This window comes from Leucoraja erinacea, chromosome 2 (genome assembly GCF_028641065.1).
Source record: "Leucoraja erinacea ecotype New England chromosome 2, Leri_hhj_1, whole genome shotgun sequence".
NCBI classification, from domain to species: Eukaryota; Metazoa; Chordata; class Chondrichthyes; order Rajiformes; family Rajidae; genus Leucoraja; species Leucoraja erinaceus.
Window position 1 is genome coordinate 130,977,308 of NC_073378.1, and position 23,374 is coordinate 131,000,681.

The following is a 23,374-nucleotide window of genomic DNA, read 5'->3' on the forward strand; positions in this document are numbered from 1 at the left end:
TTCAGCTCTGCCTTTAACACCGTCATCCCCGCCAGCTTGATCACCAAACTCAGTGGACTTGGCATCTCCACCTCCCTCTGCAACTGGACACTGGACTTCCTCACTAACAGACCACAGTCTGTTAGGGTCAACAACCTCACCTCCTCCACTATAACACTGAACACCGGAGTGCCACAGGGTTGTGTGCTCAGCCCTCTACTCTACTCCCTCTTCACCCACGACTGCATCCCAAAGTACGGATCCAACGCCATTATTAAGTTTGCTGACGATACCACGGTAGTAGGACTGATCAGCGACAACGACGAGTCAGCCTACAGGGAGGAGATCCAGCACCTGACAGCCTGGTGTGCCAACAATAACCTCGTCCTCAACTCCAAGAAGACGAAGGAGATTATTGTTGACTTCAGGCAGACCAGAGGAAGCAGTCATACCCCCATCCATATAAACGGGACTGAGGTGGAGCGCGTCTCCAGCTATAAATTCCTCGGAGTACATATCTCGGAGGATTTGTCCTGGTCCCTCAACACCTCCAAGCTGATCAAAAAGGCACAGCAGCGCCTTTACTTCCTGAGGAGGCTCAAGAAAGCCCACCTGTCCCCCCGGATCCTGACCAACTTTTACCGCTGTACCATAGAGAGTATCCTGACCACCTGCTTCACGGTATGGTACAGCAGCTGCACTGCTGCGGACAGGAAGGCACTACAACGGGTGGTGAAAACCGCGCAGCACATCATCGGTGCCCCGCTCCCTGCCATGGATGCCCTCCACCGAAAACGGTGTCTGAGACGGGCTGGGAAGATCATCAAAGACCCCTCACACCCCAACCATGGACTGTTTGCCCTCCTCCCATCAGGGAGGCGGTACAGGAGCCTCAGGTCACGTACTAGTAGGATGAGGAACAGCTTCTACAACAATACAATCACATTGCTGAACTCGGAGTCCCGACGATAGATTTCTCCGGTCCCTCCGTCCCCCTTGTTTAATTATTCTGTATTTTTTGATTATTCTGTATCTTCTCTCTTTCTATTTTTTTTATTTCTTTATGCACAACTACTACGGACTGACGCAAAACTGCATTTCGTTGTACTCATACTTGTATTTGTGCGATGACATTAAAGTTGAATTGAATTGAATTGAATTGAATTGAATTATTTATGCAGAGGCCAAAATTGCAAGGAGCATATTAGTTTGAAAATTACATCAGACATCCTTGCCTTTTTATTCTAAACCTTCACAAGAAAGGTCAACATACCTCGTGCCTGTCTAACTGGTACATCTGCATGTTGGTTCTCTGTATCTCCTGAACTGACACACAATATTTGGTCTCTACATTAAATTTCAATTGTTTTTTCCCATTAATTAATTAATTTACTATGTATTCGGTTTTTCTGTTCTTTTTTTCATTCTCCTATGTTAGATTCTACCTTCCAGCTATTTTTCCCCATCGCTGAACCTGCCGATAATCCTGCCTCTCTATTACATGGTGAGTACTGTGTAAGTGACTTCATGGTTTTATATGGTGACCGAGTCAGTCTGTGGTAAAGACTCACGCACTTTGGTGAATTAAAGAACACAGCGAGTCTTCAGCAGAGGGCAAATGGGAGAAGGGAAGCAATACAAGGACAGGCAAGCTGGAGAAACTCAGCGGGCGCAACAGCATCTATGGAGCGAGGGAAATAGGCAACGTTTTGGGCCGAAACCCTTCTTCAGACCCGAAACTTGCCTATTTCCTTTGCTTCATAGATGCAGAACAAGGGGTCATAGTTTAAGGATAAGGGGGAAATCTTTTAGGACTGAGATGAGGAAAACGTTTTTCACACAGAGAGTGGTGAATCTCTGGAATTCTCAGCCGCAGAAGGTAGTTGAGGCCAGTTCATTGGCTATATTTAAGAGGGAGTTAGATGTGGCCCTTGTGGCTAAAGGGATCAGGGGGTATGGAGAGAAGGCAGGAACAGGATACTGAGTTGGATGATCAGCCATGATCATATTGAATGGCGGTGCAGGCTCGAAGGGCCGAATGGCCTACTCCTGCACCTAATTTCTATGTTTCTAATATAGACAATGGAACAAACAGCATCAACAGAGATTGGAGCAGTAGCAGAGGAAGATTATTTGCTTCGCAAGTCCACAATAATGATTTTGCAATCTGAAAAGTTACTACCCAATTTAAAAATGTGTACAATAATGCTTACAGGGATGGGAGATTGCAACCTTAATGTGGTCCGACTAATGCAATTAATCCGACGTGCACAAACAAGATCAAATAGAACAAGTTGATCTCCAACTTTAGGCTGTGCACGCCATATGCAAGAAGATAATGCATACATATCAAACTTAAAGAGAACACAATTTTCCTCATTAGAGATCATTTTAAACTTAAACTTTAAACCATTGATAAACAAATTGGCCAGGCCTTACACTAAAGAATGACATTTTGCACATTAAAAAAATCACGGTTTTCAGATCAATAATTTTGAGTCTGCATCGTTTATTACCTTGTCTGTAGTATAAATTTACTTTGTCTGAGATCCATTGCATGGCTTTGGCAGCTATCTTTGTTCCAAAGTTTCTATCAAAAGGTGAAGGGGATCCACCCTGGAAAGATTAACAACATTGCATGGTTGAAAGTTAAATTCCATGTGGATTATAAAGATTCAGTCAAATTTCTTCTACTGCAAGTTTATTCAGGAAGAAAGAAATTGTAATGGTTCAATACTTTATACTTTATAAAGCATATACTTTATATTAATTTACAACAAATTACAAAATGCACAAAATAAAATCACTTTTCACCAAATCAACTTTATCTTAATTTTAAGCTATGTGATGATACTTTTACTTTCATAGAGTCTTTCCACCACCTCAAGAGCCAGTGAATTCCGGATCCTAACCTCTCCCAGACTAAAGAAGATTTTTCCCCACAATCCCAAATTTTTTTTTAAAAATGGTGAGAGGTGAAAGATCTATAAGGGAGTGGCGCACACAGAGAAATATATGGAACGAGTTGCTGCCACCGTTGGGTGGCACGGTGGCGCAGCGGTAGAGTTGCTCCCTTACAGCACCAGAGACCCCCACTACGGGTACTGTCTGTACGGTTTGATCCCCACTACTGGTGCTGTCTATACGGAGTTTGTACGTTCTCCCCGTGACCTGCGTGGGTTTTCTCCAATATCTTCGGTTTCCTCCCACATTCCAAAGACATACAGGCTAATTGGCTTGGTATGAATGTTAAATTGTCCCTAGTGTGTGTAGAATCGTGTTAATGTGTGGGGAACGTTGGTCAGCGCCAACTCGGCAGGCCGAAGGGCCTGTTTCCGCGCTGTATTTCTAAAACTAAAAACCTAAAACTAAGACATGGAAATCAATACATGTGCCGCAGCCTTATTGAAGAGAAATTGTAATGTTACCATCATTCCTCTGAACTACACCTCACTGTAAAAGGAAGACAATATTTGAGTGTTACAGCCTCAGTTTTGAATACACCCGTCCACTGTGTTTTTACCTGTGTAGGAAGAAACTGCGGATTCCAGCTCATACCGAAGATAGACACAAAGTGCTGAAGTAACTCAGCGAGACAGGCAGCATCTCTGGAGAAAAAGGATGAGTGAAGTTTCGGGTTGAAATCCTTCTTCAGACTGAAGGTCTGTAGAAAATTTCAGTTTGTGAAAGTTGAGAAAGTCTCTCAATCTGAAGAAGGATCCCGTCCCGAAACGTCACCTATTCCTTTTTCTCCAGAGATGCTGCCTCATCCGTTGAGTTACACCAGCACTTTGTGTCAACCTTCTATGTTTTCTTACCTGCTGCATGTGGCCCAGGACATTTTTCCGGCAGTCAAAGATACCCTTGCCTTCTTCGCTGTACAACTGGTAGATGAAGTCCGTTGTGTAATTTTCACTGCAGTGCTCATTTCTGAAACATATGAAAAGCTGTGCCTCAGTTTTAATTTTACTTTAAGCTGATTTGCCGAGGCAAGTCCAGAATACAACGGAATCTGGAAATATTAGTAGAAATAGCTGGAAATAAGGTCATAAGTGATAGGAGTAGAATTAGGTCATTCGAGCCCATCAAGTCTACTCCGCCATTCAATCATGGCTGATCCATCTCTCCCTCCTAACCCCATTCTCCTGCCTTCTCCCCACAACCTCTGACACCCGTACTAATCAAGAATGTATCCACCTCTGTCTTAAAAATATCCACTGATAAATACTTCTTAGAAACTGCCTGATCAGCTCAAATGAGAAACGGAATAAATACTTCAGGTTGATACCTTTGATAGAAGCGCAGAAAAATCTAACAAAGAACACCATTTCCAATCTGAGTCAGTGGTATTTGACTGAGCTAGACTAGGAGTTAAGCTTTAGAAGAGCGTATTTACAACCACAGCCTCGTAATTGTTGGAAGACTGTGCAGGAAAAGGTGTTCAGGCTAAAATCTGATCGACCGAGATGTTATTGAATGGCAAGACAGGTCTGACTGACTTAGTGAGTAATGTGATCTGCAACTTAAGTAATCCAAGTCATCAGCCAATTTTCAAGTGCACGTAAGCCAGCTCAGGATAAACAATGGGAAAAGTGAAGTCATCAAAGATTCAATTGGAACCTGAGGGGCAACATTTTATACACAAAGGGTAGTAGGTATATGGAACGGGCTGCTGGAGCAGGTACTATCCCAACGTTCTAAATACATTTGGACAGGTACATGGATAGGATCGGTTTAGAGAGATTTGGGGCAAATGCAGGTAGGTGGGACTAGAGTAGATGGAGCACAGAAGCTCCCTATCCTTGCCGTCTGTTCCATTTCTCTCTTTTATCTCACATTTCAGCATCAGTTAGTAATCTCAGCATCCCACCTAACCCTGTATTGTGATCTAAACCACAGAGTCATAGAACTGTACAGCACTGTGATGTAATGGTAGATTTACCGCCCTACAGCACCAGAGACCTGAGTTTGATCCTGATTACGGATTTGTACCTTCTCCCCATGACCTGCGTGGTTTGTCTCCGGGTGCTCTGATTTCCTCCACAACTCCAAAGACGTACAGGTGTGTAGGTTAATTGGCTTGGTATAAATGTAAAATTGCCCTAGTGTGCGTAGGATAGTGTTAATGTGTGGGGATGGCTGGTCGGCGCGGACTTGGTGAGCCGAAGGGCCTGTTCCCACGTTATATCGCTAAACTAAATTAAACGCTGAAACAGGCCATTCCCTCCATGTTGTCATGCTAACCAAGTTGGCATACTGGACTGGTCCCATTTGCCTACATTTGGCTGTATCACCCTCTAAACCCTTCCTACCCATCTGTCCGAATGTCCTTTAAAAGTTGTAATAGTATCAGCCTCGATAGCTTCCACTGGCACCTTATGCCAAATACAGTCTAACCTCTGAATGAAAATGTTGTCCCTGATGTCAGTCTTAAATCTCTCCCCCTTCACCTTAAGCCTGTGCCCTCTAGTTTTCGAATCCTCTACCCTGGTAGAAGATTACGATCATCACTTTATCTCTGCCCCTCCTGCCTTCCTTGTCGGTCAGAATGCCTTGTTCTAGTTCCCCGACACTGCTTCTTATCCATACTCTATTCCAATTTAATATACTCATGTGCCTTACCTGAACTTAAGGAAGTAGATCCAAGGGAGCCCACTATTTGCAGTTCCCTTTCCAAGTTGAACATTATACTGACTAGGAAATTTATCACTGTTCCCCCATCAGTGTTTTAGTTTTAGTTTTAGAGATACAGCACGGATACAGGCCCTTCGGCCCACCGAGTCCGTACTGACCAGCGATCCCCGCACATTAACACAATCCTACAAGCACTAGGGACAACTTACACATACCAAGCCAATTAACCTGCAAACCCGTATCTGTGGGAGGAAACCGAAGATCTCAGAGAAAACCCACGCGGGTCACGGGGAGAACGTACAAACTCCATACATACAGCGCCTGTAGTCGGGATCAAACCCGTGTCTCCGGCGCTGTAAGGTGCTGTATGGCTGTATAGGGCCCTAGTGAGACCACACCTGGGGTATTGTATACAGTTTTAGTCTCCAAATTTGAGGAAGGACATTCTTGCTATTGAGGGAGTGCAGCGTAAGTCCACAAGGCTAATTTCCAAGATGGCGGGACTATCATATGTTGCTAGAATGGAATGGCTGGGCTTGTATACTCTGGAATTTAGAAGGATGAGAGGATATCTTATTGAAATATATAAGATTATTAAGGGATTGGACACGCTAGAGACAGAAAACATGTTCCCGATGTTCGAGGAGTCCAGAACCAGGGGCCACAGTTTAGAACGGAGATGAGGAAAAAGTTTTCACTGTGAATCTGTGGAATTCTCTGCGTCAGGAGGCAGTGGTGGCCAATTCACTGGGTGCTTTCAAGAGAGAGTTAGATAGAGTTAAAGATAGCGGAGTCAGGGGATATGGTGAGAAGGCAGGAACAGGGTACGGAATGTGGATGATCATCCATGATCACAGTGAATGGCGGTGCTGGCTCGAAGGGCTGAATAGCCTCCTACTGCACCTATTGTCTATTAATAATAATAATAATAATTTTATTTATAGAGCACTTTAAAAACAATCATAGTTGCAACAAAGTGCTGTACATCACTAATCATTGACAAAAAAGTGAATACACACCAATAATAACAATCAAAAGAAATAGTAGGAAAAGATATGTAAAATAAAGAAACATTAAAAACAATAAAAACAGAAGCAAAGCCTCAGGCATGGTCAAAAGCCAGGGAGTACAAATGTGTTTTAACACTGGATTTGAAGATGGACAGTGAGGGGGCCTGTCTGATATGCAACGGCAGGGTGTTCCAGAGTGCCGGAGCAGCAACAGAGAAGGCTCTATCCCCTCTGAGCCTCCGATTAGACCTCGGTACCTCCAGGAGCAGCTGACCAGCTGACCTGAGGGACCGGGCAGGAGCGTATGGGTGGAGCAGCTCAGAGAGGTAAGGCGGGGCGAGCCCATTCAGAGATTTAAAAACAAATAACAGTATCTTAAAATGAACTCGAAAGTGCACCGGGAGCCAGTGTAGGGAGGCCAGAATTGGCGATATGTGCTCCCTCTTTCGAGTCCCAGTTACAAGGCGAGCAGCACTAACACTACCGCTGCGCCACTGTACCACCATTGCTGGCATCTAAAAGCTGGCATTCCCTCCCCCATCAGCATGATGAGGACCTTCACCCAAAACTCTGCAGTGGTTCAGACGGCAATTAGAGATAGCCAATAAAGCTCAAATCTTAAAAAATAACAAGGTTAATTATTTCTCACCTGAGTACCAGACCACGTTGGACAGATGTTTTCATCTTCGCTGTCAAATGTCGCACATTAGCCTGCAAAACAAAAAGCACAAAGGCATAAAGAAATGGTCATATTTAAAGATGATATTAATTGAATAATACTGTAGAATCGTGGCGCAGTGGTAGAGTTGCTGCCTGGGGCTAACTTATTTTTCTTCCCCAAAATAAACATTATTCAGAATAAAAAATTCTATATAAAACAAGAACACTCTTCCAGCATTCTCAGCATTTATCCTTTCATAAGTGATATATTTGGTGGGGTTCCCATCCTTACATCAAGCAATCTTGCCACTCATGTGGTCCGCTGGGTCTGAAGAAGGGTCACGACCCGAAGCTTCACCCATTCCTTCTCTCCACAGATGCTGCCTGTCCCGCTGAGTTACTCCAGCTTTTTGTGTCTATCTTCCGTTTAAAGCAGCATCTGCAGTTCCTTCCTACGCGCTTGATATCCCGTCCCTTGTTTGAGGGGCATCTGCATCACACCCAGCCCCCCAATGTGCAGCACAGAGCCTTGGCGTTGACTGCACCAAGCCTCAGTGCGTCCCTCAGCACGTACTCTTGCAGTCTGGAGCGGGCCAGTCGGCAACATTCCCCGATGGACATCTCGCTCCGAGCAACAGGTATCGGGCCGACCGAAGAGAGTCTTTCACCGAGTGACCTTCCAGCAGCACATGAGGTCCGTCTCCGATTGTGTCCCTGGGAACAGTCCGTAAACTGTGAAGTGCTTTGGGAAAACTAAACTATTGTTAATTCCCAGTTCCCCTTCCATTTAGGAGGTGAGGAGGAATCTCTTTAGTCAGAGGGTAGTTAATCTGTAGCACTCATTGCCACAGAGGGCTGTGGAGGCCAAGTTAGAGGGTATTTTTAAGGCATAGACAGACAAATTCTCGATTAGAATGGGTGTCAAGGGTTCTGGGGAGAAGGCAGGAGAATGGGATTCGGAGGCAGAGATCAGCCATGATTAAATGGTGGAGTGTGCCCAATGGGCCGAATGGCCTAATTCTACTCCTATAATTTGTGAGCGTGAACATTTAAACTTTTGTTATAGCTGGGTTCACTCTCTGCATTCAATGTTGGCTGCTGGTCAATTGTTCCACATGCCCTGTTAGGTAAACACTCAAGTTATTCAAGAGATATGAGCCTGCAAAACTCTCTCTCTCTCTCACTCTCACTCTCACTCTCACTCTCTCACTCTCTCACTCTCACTCTCTCTCACTCTCTCTCTATCGCCAGTGAACCAGCACTGTGTCAGAGGCTAGCTGTATCTGGCCCTGATTGTTCAAACACATAAAAACAGAGTAATACTGTGCAAACCCAAGCATGTTCCCACTTTAATCAGCATCATAGGGTTGGTCATAAGTCATTGGAACAATTGAACACTCAGGGCTCTGATGAAGGAACACCAAAGGTTCACCAGGATATCACTTGGAAGGGAAAGCTGTAGTTATAAGGAGTCATTGCATAGGCTGTGTTTATCGTCCCTGGAATGCAGGGGGCAGAGGGTTGACCTTATAAAGGCTTATAAAATTGTGAGAGGTTTGAATACGCGGAGCGGCACAGCTGGTGGACCCGCTGCGGAGACCTAAGTCTAGTTCTGTTTAGTTCAGAGATACAGCGTGGAAACAGGCCCTTCAGCCCACCAAGAACATGCTGACCGATACACATATACCTTAGTTCTATCACACACACTAAGGAAAATTTAGAGAAACCGATTAACCTACAAACCTGCACGTCTTTGGAATGTGGGAGCAAATAGAGCATCTGGAAAAAAAACCACACAAAGCAAATCCTATCACTTATGACCTTATGACCTTGTGAAAACCACCTGGTCACAGGGAGGAATTGCAAACTCTGCACAGTCAGCACTTGTAGTCAGGATCAAACTCGGATCTGTAGCACGGCAAGGCAGCAACTTTACTGCTGTTTAAGAAGGAACTGCAGATGCTGGAAAATCGAAGGTACACAAAAAAGCTGGAGAAACTCAACGTGTGCAACAGCATCTATGGAGCGAAGGAAATAGGCAACGTTTTGGGCCGAACCCCTTCTTCAGCACCCGCTGGGGAAACTCAGCGGGTGCAACAGCATCTATGGAGCGAAGGAAATAGGCAATGTTTCTGGCCGAAACCCTTCTTCAGAACGATGGGGCGGGGGCGGGCGGGGAGAAGAAAGGAAAAAGGAGGAGGAGCCCGAAGGCTGGGGGATGGGGATGGGAGGAGACAGCAGGAGGGCTGAGGAAGGGGAGGAGACAGCAAGGACTAACAAAATTGGGAGAGTTGGAGGGCAGAGGGGATCACAGAGAGGGGGCAGTTAGAGACACTTTACTTTACTGCTGCGCCATTGTGCCACCCTCGGGTTCGATCCTGACTACAGGTGCTGCCTGTGCGGAGTTTGCAATTTCCCCCTGTGACCGCGTGGTTTTCACGAGGTCATGAGGTCATAAGTGATAGAAGTGCAATTAGGCCATTCGGCCCATCAAGTCTACTCCACCGTTCAATCTTGGCTGCTCTATCTTCCCCTCTTAACCCAATTCTCCCCAAAACCTCTGACACCTCTAGGTGCTCTGGGTTTTCCTCCCACAAGCCTTGTATTCTTATGTAGAATTATGTGCAAGAAAAAGAATGGTGCAAAAACAAGAGTGGAAGTACCTGGAATACACTGCTCGGAGCGGTGATGGAAGCAGATACGATAGCAATGTCCAAGAGGCATTGGACAGTCATATGAAGAAAAGGAGATGGAAGGAGTTCAGATGCATGGTTGCTTGAAAGTAGAGTCGCAGGTATATAGGATGGTCAAAAAGGCTTTTGGCACATTGGCCTTCATCAGTCAGAGTATTGAGTATAGAAGTTGGGAGGTCATGTTTGCAGTTGTACGAGATGTTGGTGAGACCGCATTTAGAATATTGTGTCCAGTTCTCGGCACCGTGTTATAGGAAAGATGCTGTCAAGTTGGAAAAGGTACAGGAAAGATTTACGAGGATATTGCCAGGACTAGAGGGTGTGAGCTACAGAGAGTGATTGAGCAGGCTGGGACTCTTAGGAGATCAGGAGGATGAGGGGTGATCTTATAGAGGGGTATAAAATCATGAGATGAATAGATCGAGTAGTTGCAGAGCATCTCCTGCCCAGAGTAGGGGAACCAAGGGCCACAGAACATCAGTTCAAGGTGAAGGGGAAAAGATTTAATAGGAATCTGAGTGGCAATTTTTTTTACACAAAGGATGGTGGGTGTATGGAACAAGCTGCCAGAGGAGGTAGTTGAGATGGGGATTATCGCAACGTTTAAGAAACAATTAGACACGTACATGGATAGTGTAAGAAGGAACTGCCAATGCTGGTTTAAACCGAAGATAGACACAGGCAGCATCTCTGGAGAGAAGGATTGGGTGATGGATAGACAGGTTTAGAGGGATATGGGCCAAACACAGGCAGGTGGGACTAGTTGTTGGCCGGTGTGGATAAGGTGGGCCGAAGGGCCTATTTCCATGCTGTATGACTCAATGATTATAGACCGTGTGCAGTTTAAATTGGCATTCTGGTCAGCACAGACATTGTGGGCCGAAGGGCCTGTTGCTGCGGCTGGACTGTTCTATGTTTTAAATGAACACAGGAGATAAAGGGAGCCCTACACAATTTCATGACCAGGTGTCTATTTCAGGTCATGTTCAGTAGTGCTGGATTTCCACAGTAATAAAGTCACTCATAATAGGGTATCCTTCAGTTACAGGGAGCCTAGGGGTGGGAGATTGCAACCATGTGGTCCACCCTGTTTTGACTAATGCAATCCACCCGACATGCACAAACAAGATCAAATAGAACAAGTTGACCTACAACTTTAAGGGCCTGTCCCACGAACATGTGACCTGAATGCGGCAAGCGCGACCAAACCGGAAACCGGGGCCGCGTGAAGGTCGAGTGATCCCCCTACAGGGCCGGTCCCACCAGCATGCGCCTGCATGCGGCGAGCGTGACCAAACCGGAAGCGGGGGCCGCGCGGAGGTTCGAGTGAATGACGTGAAGTTCGAGCGAAGTCCACGGGAAGTTCGTGCGTGACGTACGGGCCGGCAGGCCGTTGCCGCGCGGAATTTTTGAACACGGTCAGTTTTCCGGGGCCTCGCGCGATGTCGGGACCAGCTCCGCACAACTCCATATGGCTCCGGCGATCGAAGTGGGACCGGCCCCACGAGTCCGTATGGCTCAAGCGACCACGTTAGGTCGCGCTTGCCGCATGGAGTCGCATGCTCGTGGGACAGGCCCTTTAAGCTGTGCACGCCATATGCAAGAACAAGAAGTGGTGCCAACTCTGGAGTCTATGAGAATGTGCAGCAAAAATCACCCTTTGAGTTCAGTCCTCTTGGCCTTCTTAGCAGCTACAGTCTGCTGATAAAATGCAGCTTGTGTGATCAACCTGGACATGATGTCTCACATTTTTCAAACTGAAAATACTGGTGCTAATATGTACAGCAATCCATTCCAATAGTCGCACAATGTTTTCACTTCTTATGTCTGTTCACTGGGTGGCAGTAAATGGCACAGGATGAAGTCAGGAGGAATATGTTCTTCCACTCCGAACACTTAAGATCAAGCAAAGTTTGGTCAGAAGTTTAAATTTAGCATGAAAAGATTCCTGATATGGCAACTTCTAGATGTTATTTCAAGTGGAATCAATCAGTGCTGATGAAAGTGCAAGATCTGAAGGGACCGTTACAAATATAGACATACACAGAGAGTGTAAAGGGGAGAGGAAAAAGGTTTTCCAAAAGCTACAGAGTTTGACTTTAAACAAAATCAACGAAACAGAGGCTTCCAAATAAGTGATCTTCCAGGCAATCTACACGGGCTAAAACAAGTCTGCATAAGAGGATGAAAGTGACAATCAGACTCCAGGGCGGCCGTGGTGGCGCAGCAGTAAAGTTGCTGCCTTACAGCAAATGCAGCGCTGGAGACAAGGGTTCGATCCCGACTACGGGTGCTGTCTGTATGGAGTTTGCACGTTCTCCCCGTGATCGCGTGGGCTTTCCCTATGATCTTTGGTTTCCTCCCACACTCCAACAACCCACAGGTTTGTAGGTTAATTGGCTTGGTGTATGTGTAAATTGTCCCTAGTGTGTGTTGGATAGTGTTAGTGTGCGGGGATCGCTGGTCGGTGCGGACTCGGAGGGCCGAAGTGGCCTGTTTCCACGCTGTATCTCTAAACTAAACTAAACTAACATAGTTTGCAAAGTTCTGAATTTAATATTGATTGCTGCTTACAGGAAGCTGAAACAGGATGTAAACATGGCATAGTAAAAATATTTCATATTTGTTTGCCCAAAGGAAATCAAGAAGGAATTTGACCCCTTGCAACTGATTAAAAAAAGGCTTCGCAAATTGCTGTGACTGCTTCTGAAAATATGTTCATCACTGCAATCCAAATTGTACCATCGTTGTAGTGTTGAATAGATACGAGGATAAAGCAATAACTAAACTCCATATTATGAAACATGCGGGTCTCCCTTCAAGTCTTTAATGGGATGATTTTTCCGAGCTGCTTTCTGTCCATTTTGAAGAGCACTCTGAGGTGACAACAGCTGCTGAGGCAATGGTTAAAAATAGGCCAACTGAACCCAAGGGCACAATGTGGAAGGGGCACGGTTCACAGTTCTCAAAATGATCTGGAGTCTTCGATTCCACATCTTAGAGCGATACAGTGTAGAAACAGGCTGTTCTGCCCAACTTGCACATGCCAACCAACATGCTCCATCCACACTCATCCCACCTGCCTGCGTTTTGATTATATCCCTCTAAACCTACCCTATCCATGCACTGTCCAAATATATGTTCAATGTTAAGTTTAGTTTCATTTAGTTTGGAGATATGGTGTAGATACGGCTCTTCAGCCCACCGAGTCCACGATGACCACAATCACCAGTTCTATCTTAGACACTAGGGATAATTTGCAGAATCCAATTAACCTATACATCTGCACGTCTCAGGAACGTGGGTGGAATCTGGAGCATCCAGAGAAAAGCCACTTGGTCATAGGGTGGTGTTGTAAGGCAGCAAGTCTACCCACCCTCTCTGTTGCCTGTCTGTCAGGTTCCTATTAGATCTTTCCCACCCTCACCTTAAATCTATGTCCTCTGGTTCTTGATTCCCCTACTCTGGATAACAGGCATTGTGCATTTCCCCTGTCCATGCCTCTTGTGATCTTATACACCTCTATAAGATCACCCCTCCTCTTCCTACGTTCCCAGGGTTAAAGTCCTAGCCTGCTCAACCTCTCCCTAGAGCTCAGGCCCTGCCAACGTCCTCATAAATCTTCTCTGCACCCTTTCCAGTTTAACAACATCTTTCCAATAACACGGTGACAAAACTTGAACACAATACTGCAAATGCACCCTCGCCAATGTCTGTTCAATTGCAACATAACCCCCTGACCCACGGTGTCCATGGATATATCTGATCTAGGCCAAGAGATGTATCCACCTCCATACACCATTAGACATTCTGCACCTCCTCGACTGTAATACTAACTATCCTCAAGACACTTCCATTAACTATCTTGTACGCATAAAAAAAAGTCAAACAGCCAAATTGGTAGCAAAGGTTCACTAATGGAAAACATTAGGCAAACTGTGAGCATGAACTGCACTCCAGGGAGCCTAACAGTTACGAGTCGGCATGATGATCAGGATATCCTTCCTTCCTGGTTTGCTGACTTCAAATTACACCCCCCCCCCCCCCCCCCCCCCCTTCACCACCATACACGGCCTCACCTAGTTCAGTCTTGCCAGGCTCAAACACAGGAGGGGCAGTGCACACAAACGGGCAGCATAATGGCACAGCTGGTAGAGCTGCTGCCTCACTGTGCCAGAGTCGCAGGTTCAATCCTGACCTTTTGTGTGAACTTTACACGTTCTCTCTGTAGGTTTCTTCTGCGTGCTCTGGTTTCCTCCCACACTCCAAAGACGTACAGGTTTGTAGGTTAATTGGTTTGGTGTAAATGTAAAATTGTCCCTAGTGTGTGTAGGATAGTGTTAGAGTGTGGGGATCGCTGGTCGGTGCGGACACGGTGGGCCGAAAGGCGTGCAGGTTTGTAGGTTAGTTGGTCCCCTCTGTATTACCCATAATGTCTAGCGACTGGAATGTGAAAGCGGGATAACATCGAACTAGTGCAAACAGGTGTTTAATTGTCAGCATGGACTCGATGGGCTGAAGGGCCTGTTTCCCTGCTGTATCTCTAAATTAAACTACACAAAACTAAATGCTCACAGCCATGAGTACACATGCGCACTGCCATTTAAAAAATGTCGCCTCTCAGAAATTGCATCATAGACAACTCTTGAAAGTTTTTGTTGCAGTAGTTTTTGCAATTGTATTGTCATTATTAATTTATTAGTTTTGTTTTTCTTATTATGTATTATCTGTGCGTACTGGGTTTACAGGCCTGTGATGCTGCTGGAAGAATGTATTTATTTAGTGTCAGTCCCTACGACAATTAAATGCTCTTGACTCTTACGTCCATAAGATCAAAAGTGATAGGAATAGAATTAGGCCATTCGGCCCATCAAGTCTACTCCGCCATTAGACCATGGCTTATCTACCTTTCCCTCTAACCCCATCCTCCTGTATTCTCCCCATAATTTCAGACACCTGTACTCATCAAGAATCTATCTATCTCTGCCTTAAAAATATCCACAGACTTTGCCTCCACAATCTCTGTGGCAAAGAAATCCACAGATTCACCACCCTCTGACTAAAGAAATTCCTCCTCATCGCCTTCCTAAAAGAATGTCCCTTTAATTCTGAGGCTGTGACCTCTAGTCCTCGATTCTCCCACTAGTGGATGCGTCCTCTCCACATCCACTCTATCCAAGCCTTTCACTATTCGATAAGTTTCAATGAGGTCCCCCCTTCATTCTTCTAAACTCCAGCGAATACAGGGCCATCAAACCCTCATCATATGTTAACCCAATCATTCTTGGGATCATTCTTGTAAACCTCCTCTGGACCCTCTCCAGAGTCAGCACATCTTTCCTCAGATATGGTGCCCAAAACATATTAATTTTGTTTTTCTTATAATATATTATCTGTGTGCACTGGGTTTTACAGGCTTGTAATGCTGTTGCAAGTAAGAATTTCTTATTTTCATAGAAACACAGAAAAATAGGTACATAAGAAGGCCATTCGGCCCTTCGATCCAGCACCGCCATTCAATATGATCATGGCTGATCATCCAAAATCAGTACAACGTTCCTGCAATTTCCTGCGTTCGTGTCGGCGCCTACGATGATTAAATGTAATTGACGCGGACATGTTTGCTGGTTAAATAGAGTATTGAAACCGACCTGTAATTCTTGGATGTCGAACTTCTCCTCGAAGATGTACGAGATGTCAGCACCAGCGGAGAGGCCACTCATGCTCGCCAGGTAGCCGCAGTAACCTCCCATCGTCTCGATAATGAAGACACGCCGCTTGGTTCCACTCGCTGATTGCTTGATGCGGTCACAAGTCTAGCAGAAACATATCATATCATTAAATCGTGCACAACAGTTCGCAGTCGACCGAGTCCGTTTTATTACCCTGCTCCACCAGTGTGACTGCAGAAAGCATTTTAGACCGTAAAATGCCAAAAGCATTCAACGCTCGTTAAAAATGGCTGAGAGGTTTACTCGCGGGTTCAAAATAATGTTAAGTATCTCCCTAGAGATCAGCAAATTTTAAAGTAATTTTATGTTTTTTTATCATGAGGCAAATATTTTGCTTCATGTTCTCTCTCAGATTTAATTACTGTTTTCAAATTATTTTAATTTAATTATGGAATAGTTGCACTCATGATTACCATGATTTGCACTCATGATTACCAATGCATATCACAATTAAAAAAAAAGGCAAATCATTTAAAATCAAGCAACATGTTTTTAATCAAAAAATTGGGTATGTGTTCATGTTTTGCAACATGGTGGTAATTTAGTTTATGACACAAAATGCTGGAGTAACTCAGCGGGACAGGCAGCATCTCTGGAGAGAAGGAATGGGTGACGTTTTGGGTCGAGACCCCTCTGTGTCATACCTTTGATTTAAACCAGCATCTGCAGTTCTTTCCTACACAGGTTATTTAGTTTAGTTTATTGTCACGTGTACCGAGGTACAGTGAAAAGCTTTTGTTGTGTGCTAACCAGTCAGCAGAAAGACAATACATGATAATCATCGATCCATTTACAGTGTATAGACAGATACATGATATAGGAATAATGTTTAGTGCAAGGTAAAGCCAGCAAAGTCCGATCAAGGATAGTCCGAGGATCATCAAAGAGGTAGATAGTAGTTCAGCACTGCTTTCTGCTTGTGGTTATGATGTCGATATTTTAAAATGGCTTTGGTCTGCAATTTTGAGTTCTTAATTGTAAATTTGTAGAATTCCTGGGTAGTGAAATAGTGGGTACATTACCAAAATGGTTTACAGAAGCCGAGACGATTATTGTGGAGATGTAAATTTGCATCCCACCATAGCTAATGGGAAACAGAAATGTAGTTAATTTAATTTTGAAAAAAAAATTGGAAAAAAATACGCAGCTGACCATGAATGCTCCCTGATTACTGTTTATTGATGTTCTTCAGGGAAATAAATCTGCCATCCTTACCCAAACTGGACTATGCGATTATAAGAGTAACAAACGTGGTTAACTCTTATTAAGACACAGCGTGCTTGAGTAAACCAGAGACACTACTAATCTATGGGGTAGACACAAAATGCTAGAGTATCTCAGCTGGTCAGACAGTATCACTGAAGAACATGAACAGGTGATGTTTTGGGTCGGGACACACCTTTAGATCTTGTTCTCCAGAGATGCTGCCTGGCCCACTGAATTACTCCAGCACTTTGTGTATTTCTTTGTAAACCAGCATTTACAGTTACTTGGATCTACATGGCCAACTGTTAACTGGCTCCTCAGTTAAGGAGTAATTCGGGATAAGTGATAAATGCTTGATTATTATGGGTGAACTGGGGTTGGGGACTGGACTTTGTGCCTTCCCTCATAATGGGAACCATTGTGGGGGGATGTTCTTTATGTTTAAAACTCTTATTAATGTTATGTCTGTATTCCTTCTTTATGTGCTGCAAAATGGCAAGAAGCATTTCACTTCACTACACCTAGGTGTATGTGAATGTGACCAATAAAATACCTTTGATTCCTTTGATATCCGATGACATCCACATTCATAAATGAATTTTAAAAAACCATACTGAATATGGTGGGGCTGCGGTTGAGTTGCTGCCTTACAGCGCCAGAGACCTGGGTTCGATCCTGACTATGGGTGCTATCTGTGCAGAGTTTTTCTCTGGTTTTCCCTGCGAGATCCAGTTTCTAGTTTCCTCCCACACTCCAAAGACGTACTGGTTTGTAGGTTAATTGGCTTGCTGTAAATTGTCCCTAGTGTGTGTAGGATAGTGTGGCGTGCATGGGGGGTTGTTGGTTGGAGCGGACTCGGGGGGCCGAAGGGCCTGTTTTCCCGCGGTGTATCTCGAAACTAAAGCTTAACTATATAGAATGCCATGAAGGCTGGCTGCTCACCATCATTACAACTTTACTTTGAAATGGAACAAAAGATTCTAGGTCAATCGCATCCCTGTAAAAATGCACTCTGCCACACTTACAGGATTTCACAGCAAAGCAGAGAGTAATGTTAAAGCAGCATGCAAAACACCACTATCGCACAGGATTACAGAAGCTCTGCTAGGCACACATCATAACCATGAAGCAAATTATACCGTTAGAAGCATAGCCGCAACTGAGGCCGAAAACAATGGAACTTACCTCCACGATCATATTGATAGCAGTGTCAGCACCAATACTATATTCACTACCTGGCAGATTGTTACTAATGGTAGCAGGCAAAATGCAAATGGGGATGCAAAACTCCGCATAAGAAGCTCGGGCAGCATATAATTCCAGCACTGCTTCGTACGCCTGAATTTCCAGAACAAAAATAATGTAACAATTTTTGTTCGATTGTTGCACCGCATCGTGCAACTATACCCCATCTTAACCATATTGCTTTAGGTGTGAGGAGAAGTTTGGCTTCCTGTTAGCAAACACATAGAGCTTCAAGCAAAGGAGCATGCAAAGCAGCCATAACATACTGGGAAAGCTTACACTGAAACACACGGGCTAAAGCTGGTTGAAATCGTGTCACCCCATGACCACTTCGGAGTACAGGCACCTCGCCTTTTATGCATGATTCCTTTATGCGCTTTTTGAATATCGCTCTTGTTTAATTAGCACCAGAGCCTAATTTACGCACTTGTACCAAATTTATGCTTGGCAGCGTGGTCACGCATATGTTCAATTTACATGTTTCTGAGATACGCACAAAATGCTGGAGTAACTCAGTGGGACGCAGCATCTCTGGAGAGAAGGAATGGGTGAAGTTTCAGGTCGAGACCCTTCTTCAGACCAAACTAGCATCTGCACAGTTCCTTTCTACACAGCATTTTGTGTCTATCTTCGGTTTAAACTAGCAACCAGTTCCTTCCTGCACATTTTTGAGATAGGCACTGCTTTTCAGGAATGTAATCCCCACCCCTCTGTAAAATGTGAGGTGCCTCTATTCGGAAAAGGACTGGAGAGGCACGTAAATTATTAGACCAAAGCACAGGCAATACTTCATCATAATCTTGAAACATACATTGAGGATGGAATATACTGTGAAAACTGAAAGAGTAATTAATAATACTTGCCTCACTACGAATTTAAAATGACATGAATAAAACATCAACAGATGCAATTTGTATTAATCCATTTCCATAATCAAATTACCACTTACAGTAGCAATGTGCATTTATGTTTAAAATTTAATGAGGTACCTGGGAGTATAATGAAACAACAAAGCTAATGTTACATTTAAACCAAATATATGTGGTGTTATGATAAACGATATAATTAAAGACATAGCATTAAATATGCATTGGAAAAGAGAAGAAGGTAGACGTGATTTAGAATGGAAAGTGAAGAGTCTAGGTTACTGAAGGATTCAAGGAATGTACAAGTGTTAAGCTGGATGCATTCTTTGTGGGATCGTGAGATGGTCAGAGAAGGCAAAGGTAAGACTATTAAGGGCTTTGAAGACATGGAAAAGAAGCTGAAATTTGAACCATTGGTGGGGATTAGAACCCTAGAGGTGATGGACGAAGTGGACACCAGTAATTAAAAAGTGAATCACATAATTGGGTTTAAGAGGGAAAAATAGATCAGCCATGATTGAATGGCAGAGTAGACTTGATGGGCTGAATGGCCCAATTCTGCTCTTATCATTAATGGACTGATGAATAATGGTACGTTCTTCAGCAGTATGTGATTGAAAGCTGATTTGAGTTGGAGACAATGTTTCCAATAAGTTTTTTTGCCTTCCTCACAGCGAGGAGGAGATGCGCTGTGATGGATGGCTGTGTAAATTGTGTTGTGTCTTGGGGTTTTTTTTCTTGTGTGTATGACTGCAGAAACAACATTTCATTTGAACCTCTATGAGGTTCAAGTGACAAATAAATTGTATTGTGTATTGTGTATTGTGTATTGTGATCTCTTCTGTGTCAAATCACACCAGATGTGAAACTTGACTGGGTATTTCCAGTAGTGAATTGCTCTTGCAAACCTCATATAATTACTGCAGTGGGGATGCAGATGATGTTGTCCATGCAACGTTTTCTGCAACATTGCTACCAAGTCAGTTCCAAGCCAAATCACGGACTTGTGCAGCAATATGCAAGCACAGGACGTTCGAAGTGGGAAAACTCAGCCTCAATTCCTTGTTATATTACTGAACATGAATAAAGGACAAAGAAAAATAGTTATGATTTAATTCAACTCTATTTTTTCATCTCTCAATGAAAACACAGAAACAAGAATTTTTTAAAAATGAACAAGGTTAGCAGTGGCAGGTAATAGGGCAACAAATGTAATTGTAAAAAAAAATACTCACATGGGGCTAAAATGAGTGCTGGAGCAACTGAGTGGGTCAGGCAGCATCTCTGGAGAAAAAAGCATGGGTGATGTTTCGGGTCGAAAGTTTGTAGAAATATTCAATCTGAAGAAGGGTCCCGGACCTGAAAGGTCATCTATACATGCTCTTCATAGATGCTGCCTGACCCACTGAGTTACTTCAGCACTTTGTGTCCTTTTGTGTGATCCAGCATCTGCAGTTCCTTGTTCCTTGTTGGCCTTCCATCACAGCAATGTGATGGATGTTTATGTAAATTATGTTGTGTCTTGGGTCTATTTGTTTGTAATGTATGGCTGCAGAAACGTCATTTCGTTTGGACCTCAAGGGGTCCAAATGACAAATAAATTGAATCTTGAATCTTGAATCTTCTACTAAAATGGGTGATGATTTTGAAGCCATTTAATTTGACATGCAATGGAGAATTTTTAGACCAAGAAAAAAAACTTGCTGTTTCAATATACTCCCAAAAGGCCGATTTTTTCCGCCTTTTACTTTCTGTCCAAGGATAATGAATTTCACTACATTGACACTTGAGTTTCTCAAAAATGATGGGGTGTTGACTTTTTAGTACATGAACTAACAAGGGTGTTGCAACAATATGCAGCAAATTTAAAACAATGTTTGCGGAATTGATTGATAAAAATTGACATTGCAAAATGTTTATGCTGGACTGCATAATTCTTTTTTACCTTTTTAATGCAGCATTATCCACCAGCACTAACATGGATCATACTGCAGGAAACCTCTCCCCTTCCCCCCTCCAGAGAGTACAATAATCACACAGTCGCTTAGAAGGGCCTGAAATTTCTCAATAATTTAAATAACCCACTACATTATCCAACCTGTATCCACAGAAAAGACGGATGTAATGAGATATAATTTGGAAACAAATATACACTGGAGAAAGCAAGAGGGTTACCTTGCTGCTTAAATAAATAATTTCAAACAATTTTGAGCAACAAACTCATGTGTAACAAAATCTACTGACCAAGTACTGTTATAGATGATAAAACATTGGCAAAGTCAACTAAGTTGAATAAACCTTTAAGCCAGAATGATTTCGAACCAGGCATGGAAATTTTGGTTTGAGCTACCACATTCTAACAAAATTAAACAAAAAACAAAATTGAGGAATTTTAACTAAATGAAGGCTTATTAATATCAATGTGCAGTGCCTAAAGAGAATGGTAGGTTAAAGGCTTTGTTGACTAACAATATTGAAAAATCTCACCCTCATTAACAAAAGCAAATATGTTGAATGAACCTAAAATAGAAACCCGGCTAGCCTGCTGTGATGTACAGGCCACTCTACATAAAATAAACATAATCATGAGGGAGGCCAGTCACTAGCAGTATAAGTCCGGCTGGTGCTGGCAGATAACGGACGCAGCGGAAATAGCCCTGTACATCTCTCTAGAGACCAATTGTGTTAGAAATGCGCTCGCACAATCCCAGGCAAACTTACGTCGGCGATAGCATTCAGGGCAGTGTCTGCACCAACGCTGAAGTCTGAGCCAGGCACATTGTTGGAGACAGTGGCAGGTACCATTACCATGGGAATGCAGAACTCATCATATTTGGCTCGCCCAGCCAACAGTTCCAAAAGTCCCAGGTAGGCCTGGAGGGCACATTCGGATTAATCACGTGCACAATTGGGTGGATCAAAACAAAGGCAAGGACCAAAGGGAAAGCCACCTGGAGCATCCCAGTGTCACACTGCGCTCCGATCATCATCATAGTTTGAAACGCCACACTCCTGTCACTGCCAGGGCATGTCCAGTCATCCATTAAACATCGTTATAATGTACTTGATTCTTAATTACTCTATAAGATACAATCTTATGACAGATCCAAGCATTTTAATCCAATATGTTAAGCTGGTCATAGTCATAGAGTCATACAGCACAAAAACAAGTCCTTCAACCCAACTTGCCCATACTGACCAAGATGCCCCATCTACACTCGTCCCACCTGCCCGCGTTAAACCCATATCTCTATAAAACCTTTCTACCCATGTACCTGTCCAAATGTCTCACAGATGCTGTTATAGTATCTGCCTCAACTACCTCCTCTGACAGCTCTCACCATATACTCACCATCCTCTGTGTGTAAAAGTTACCCCTCAGGCTCCTAATAAATCTTGCTCCTCTCACCTTAACCCAATGAACGTTTGGTTCTTGATTCCCCTACCCCAGATAAAAGACTCTGTGCATTCACCTTATCTATGTCGCTCACGACTTTATATACCTGTATATGATCACCCCCTCAGGATCCTGCCCTCCAAAGAATAAACACCAATGTTAGAAAACAAATCAAATGCTGTTATGATACCTGCCTCAACTACCTCCTCTGGCAGCTCGTTCCATAGACCTATTATCCTCTGTATGAAAAAGTTGCCCCTCAGGTCACTATTAAATTTTTCCCCTCTCACCTTAAACCTATGTCATCTGGTTCTTGTTTCCCCTACTCTGGGTAAATTACTCTGTGCATCGACCCTATCTATTCCGAGATTGAGTGTACAAGCTTTACACAAGATTCTTCATATCATCTCGCCCATCATCAGTTATAGTTACCATAATAATAACAATAATAATAACTTTATTTATAGAGCACTTTAAAAACAACCACTGTTGCAACAAAGTGCTGTACATGACTAATCATGGACAAAATATTATTACACGACAATAAAAACATTAAAAGAGAGAGTAAAAACAATTTTAAAAAACCCCATTAAAAACACTAAAACATGAGCAAAGTCTGATGCAGGGTCAAAAGCCAAGGAATAGAAATGGGTTTTAAGATACGATACATTAATCTTTGTTGCCTGTTCCTATTTAACGCACAATTACATAATTTCAGATTCATGTTCATTTTGTTGTCATATACATCAGCGCATAATGAAATTCCTTACTCACACTGTAATAAAAACAATGAGTGCAGAACAGTGGAATGGTGCTAGATTGTAATACAATCTGAAATAGTGCAAAATGTATTAAAGTACAGGTCCACCACCGATTTTCCGGACAAAATTACGAGAGCGCACTTGAAATCCCTTCCCCCCCCTCCCCCCTGAAAATGTAGGGTGCCCAAGCT

The 23,374-nt window shown here is 43.6% G+C and overlaps 1 protein-coding gene across 2 annotated transcripts in view; it reads right to left on the reverse strand.

Moving 5' to 3' along the window:
- Positions 1 to 23,374, reverse strand: part of pfkpb (phosphofructokinase, platelet b) — a 126,188-nt gene that overhangs the window by 15,806 nt on the left and 87,008 nt on the right. The window contains exons 16-21 of one of the 2 annotated variants that reach the window (XM_055665340.1): positions 21,747 to 21,899; positions 18,100 to 18,252; positions 15,628 to 15,792; positions 7,273 to 7,334; positions 3,798 to 3,909; positions 2,496 to 2,595 (exon numbers count right to left, since the gene is read on the reverse strand). In XM_055665340.1, the coding sequence (XP_055521315.1) occupies positions 2,496 to 2,595; positions 3,798 to 3,909; positions 7,273 to 7,334; positions 15,628 to 15,792; positions 18,100 to 18,252; positions 21,747 to 21,899 (745 nt within the window). The remainder of the gene's footprint in view (positions 1 to 2,495; positions 2,596 to 3,797; positions 3,910 to 7,272; positions 7,335 to 15,627; positions 15,793 to 18,099; positions 18,253 to 21,746; positions 21,900 to 23,374) is intronic. The other variant, XM_055665345.1, reaches the window with a different exon arrangement.